The sequence below is a fragment of the Lytechinus pictus genome, chromosome 13 (genome assembly GCF_037042905.1).
Source record: "Lytechinus pictus isolate F3 Inbred chromosome 13, Lp3.0, whole genome shotgun sequence".
NCBI classification, from domain to species: Eukaryota; Metazoa; Echinodermata; class Echinoidea; order Temnopleuroida; family Toxopneustidae; genus Lytechinus; species Lytechinus pictus.
This window is the reverse complement of record NC_087257.1, coordinates 4,647,501-4,651,461: the sequence shown is the minus strand read 5'-3', so window position 1 is coordinate 4,651,461 and position 3,961 is coordinate 4,647,501. Positions and strand designations below refer to the sequence as shown.

Sequence of the window (3,961 nt, the reverse complement as noted above, 5' to 3'; positions counted from 1 at the left end):
AAGGAGAGTTGTCGTAACTTCGAAAGTGCTGCAGAAACTTTGAATGCATTTTGTAATTTTTGTGCATAAATAATAAAATGGGGGAAAAATAGATATAATACTAATAACATTATGCTCTTTTATTCAATCTCATAATCAATCACATCCGGCCCGTGCCCCCAGCCTTTGAGAGACATAAAAATATTTGTACCTGAAAATGTTAGGCATGTATTTTCTTCTGCTTGTCAGATTTTTTGAAAAATATGCCCCTTTTTGGATGATCTTAATGTTATAGATCTACCCCATGTGATAAATAACAAAATACCATTTTTCATTAACGGTAAATTAAAATGTTAAAGGCAATAGAGGTGTCAACGTGTGAAAGTGTATATACGATAATGAAAGATAATGAAAGACCAAAAGAACCACAGTCGAATTTTTTTCAGTGAACTGCTGAGAATGAGGTACAGTGTAAATACCTTTTAAAAAGAAATAGCAAATCGATCCACATTCAGATATTTTCTGATTTTACGATAAAAAATGCTAATAAAAGGAAGGGGGGGGGGGCTTACATGTATCTTCCAATGAACAAACATATAATTTGTGGAAGATTAATGGGGGAAGGGGCACTCATGGGCGACCAAAGATTTTCAAAATCCCCTGCTCATGACGCTTTTTAAAAATCGATCGCTTTCTTTTGGTATTTTCCTTTTTCTCCTTTCACCTTCTTTCTTTCTTTCCTTCTTTCGTTCATTCATTTTTTCTTTTCTTTATATTTCCTACATTCTTTCTCTCCTTCTTCCTTCCTCTCCTTTTTATTTCTTTTGTTTCTTCTTTCTTCTATTCGTTTTCTTGTTTTTATTATAAATTTCCTTTCTTTTTCTCTTTCAGTCATTTTCGCACCTACTCTCTCACTCCTCACTCTCTTTCTTACCCTTCTCCCCCGCTTTCGTTCCAATCTATCAAAGGTACTTGAACCGTGGACAATCATGAACACATGTATGCACACAAAAATTATGAATTGTTGTATATTTAATCTTTATTTTGGTGACAACAATAACAAAAAATGAATTTCACAAAACCTTTAAAAACCTCCCTTGAAAGACATTTTTAAAGTAAAAAAGGAAGTTCTTCCTGGTGCCCCCCCTTTTTTTTTTTTTTTTTTTTTTTTTGGGGGGGGCGGGGTTAAACATTGTTAAACACCGATTATATCTTTGAAGAACGTAGATACAGGTGGGTGATGGCGGCAGGGTATTTTGATAGGTGGGATGTTGGTGGGGCTTAACGAACTATAATGGTGACGTCATATATTTTTCTCAACTGAATGACAGAGATAAAGAAGAGGATAGGCCTATACAAATGACTCAGACCTTTCTTGTTGACGCTCTTCTTTTTCTTCTATCCCTTTGCAATAACTTTTTTTTTTACCACTTGAAAATCATGGAGGATGAGGGGGGGGGGGGGGCAACCCTGCCCCCACAGAGCCGCACTGGATACGTAATGTCTACAATACTTTATCTTGTTCATTTCAATAAATATGTCAGCATTTAGAGATATTGAACTCGATTTGATAAAAAGTTCGTTTTTTTGTTGTTGTTGAAGTCCTTCATTTACTCGACTGCTCGGGGTCCGTGGAACGGTTTTCAAGGGGGAGGGGTCACCATGCATAAAATCACAATCCGATGGTCAATTTTACGTCCAAGTACACGGCTTGGGTAAAAGTGGGGGCTCAAGCCCATCCAGCCCCCCCCCCCCCGGTTCCGTGGCCCCTGTATTGTGTCCTCGCTGGAAAAGAAAAGTTTACGGGGACCCGAAATCCATCTCAAGGCCAGAGCCAGCCATTTCCTTGTTGTAAAGCTCATCGAATCGTTTGTTTTGATCGTCTGAGAAATAATTCTTCCAGTCTCCCACAATACCTGGTGAAAAAATATACATATTTTTATAGAGCCTACCTTTTTGTTATAAAATAGTAATGAACATTTTTTATTCAAAGTAATATGGTAAATTCGTATGTGTTTTTACAGAAATCTATTTCGTTCTATCTTATTCACTCACTTTTGAACTATTAGCCCTTTCAGCACTCGACAATGTTCATCGTTATAAACATGGTTAAATGCATGTAATTTTCCCTGGTCAATATCACATAACTTTTAAGTGATGTGATATATATTACCTCAGTAAGTATTCTACATTCAAAGGGAAAAATTCATCTCACAGCCGCTCATTATAACGTGGTACCTCTACCAATGTAAATACGTTATCCAATCCATTTTTTCCCCAATGAACAAACTGAAATGTAAAATTTGATATTTCAATATTTTAATCAACAATATCATTTCAGGTAACATCCTCTCCGTTTTGTGGCTGTTAGGTTAATTGTCCACTGTAAAAAAAAATTGTTAAATCAACATTTGAAGATTGGAAGAGTGACAACTCTTGCATTTACCACTATAATTATTCGACCCAACATTTATGTTAGATTCAGCTTTATGCAAGGTTGGATATAACATTATGGAAAAGATTGTCACTCCCCCAACCTTTTAAATGTTGATTTAACATTTCATTTTTTAGAGTGTCGATACACCGAATGATGGTACTTTTTTTTCTTGGGGGCGGATGAGGGGGGGGGGGCTTTTTTGATGGAAAACATTGGCCCTCGCATTTACTTCGAATTATTCACCTTTTCTCATGAAGGATTTGTTGCCCTCATCAATGCGCCCTTTAATCAGAATATCTGGATTCGATGAGGAGCTTTCTTTCATCGCCTTGAATGTTGATGCATCCGCTATCTTCTGTATGACGTCATCGGTAAAAGATTTGCCCATGAATTCGGCGATTTGTTTGACGGCTTTCGGGAGATCCTATGCAATCAGAAGAATAAACTTGACAAGGACAAACTCATAATGGAACTGGCGTAATGAGAATAAAGTCACAAGGTTTGTTTGTATACGATCCACTCCGTGATTGAGCGAGCAAAGAGAGCACGCACGGAAAAAACACCTTTCAATATTTTGTCAAGATTTGACCTCCATAATTACAAAAGTAAAATCAATGAACAATATTTCATCGCAACATTGCTGCCCAATTTATTATTTTTTTTGTATATTCAATTCAACTATATAATTATTGTACGTATTATACATGAAATTATGTCGCTTTGATCATGGACATGCTTTGAATTGATACAGATATAATTAATATCACCTCATCATGAGACAGAGAAAGAAACTCGGGTAACTTCTTTTTCTCTACCATGGCTACACGTTTTCAAAGCTCGCCTCAATGTGAGGAGAGTTTGTGATCAATAAAATCAATGTGATATAACCTACCTTCTTCATATCTTCGTACTTGAGAAAGAGAACATTAGGATGATTTCTTCTCCTCCACCATGGTAACACGTTTTCAAACCAAGATCCTTGGGGAGCTGTTGGGAGAGATAAAAAAAAAAAATGTGTGCCCTTTGTCAAAATTGATGATGATAATTATAAATGATAATGTAATGAGTGACCATGAGTGAAATAAGTCCAGATCGACTGTGAATAGTGACCAGCCGATTTTTGAATTAATTTCAAATCTTTAGGATTGACTTTCAAATCTCAAAAGATTTAAATTCAAATATTTTAGATTTAATTTCAAATCAACAAGGTTTAAATCTAAATCTAATATTTGGCTGGTCACTCTTCAAAGCCGATATGGATTTATTTTAAATCCTTGGAATTTAGAGTGTACTAGTGGCGTAATGAGCCAAAACGTTTTTATCTTTTAAATGCAAAAATCTTATTTAGTGATAGATTTTTAGATAAATTAAAAAATACATTTTATCCCCTTTTCGTTATTATACCAATCAACAATATTTGTATAGCTCTTATCACAAAAGATGTCTCTAAGCTCTTGTCTATTTTTTTCTTTTTTACTCCATTTCTCGTTAAATTAAGCCCTCATCTGTTCGCCAGTGTATTTAAGCCCAAATACAGTGGTTATG

General features: G+C 35.4%; 1 protein-coding gene across 2 annotated transcripts in view; it reads right to left on the bottom strand.

Moving 5' to 3' along the window:
- Positions 1–995: 995 nt before the first annotated feature.
- LOC129274828 (sulfotransferase 1C2-like) overlaps positions 996–3,961 on the bottom strand; it is a 13,050-nt gene continuing 10,084 nt past the window's right edge. The window contains exons 6-9 of one of the 2 annotated variants that reach the window (XR_010295428.1): positions 3,309–3,403; positions 2,660–2,840; positions 1,641–1,895; positions 996–1,449 (exon numbers count right to left, since the gene is read on the bottom strand). Coding sequence is in view for 1 of the 2 variants with exons in the window: in XM_064108343.1 (XP_063964413.1) it covers positions 1,780–1,895; positions 2,660–2,840; positions 3,309–3,403 (392 nt within the window). In the remaining variant the exon portion in view is untranslated. Of the gene's footprint in view, positions 1,896–2,659; positions 2,841–3,308; positions 3,404–3,961 lie in introns of both variants that reach the window. The other variant, XM_064108343.1, reaches the window with a different exon arrangement.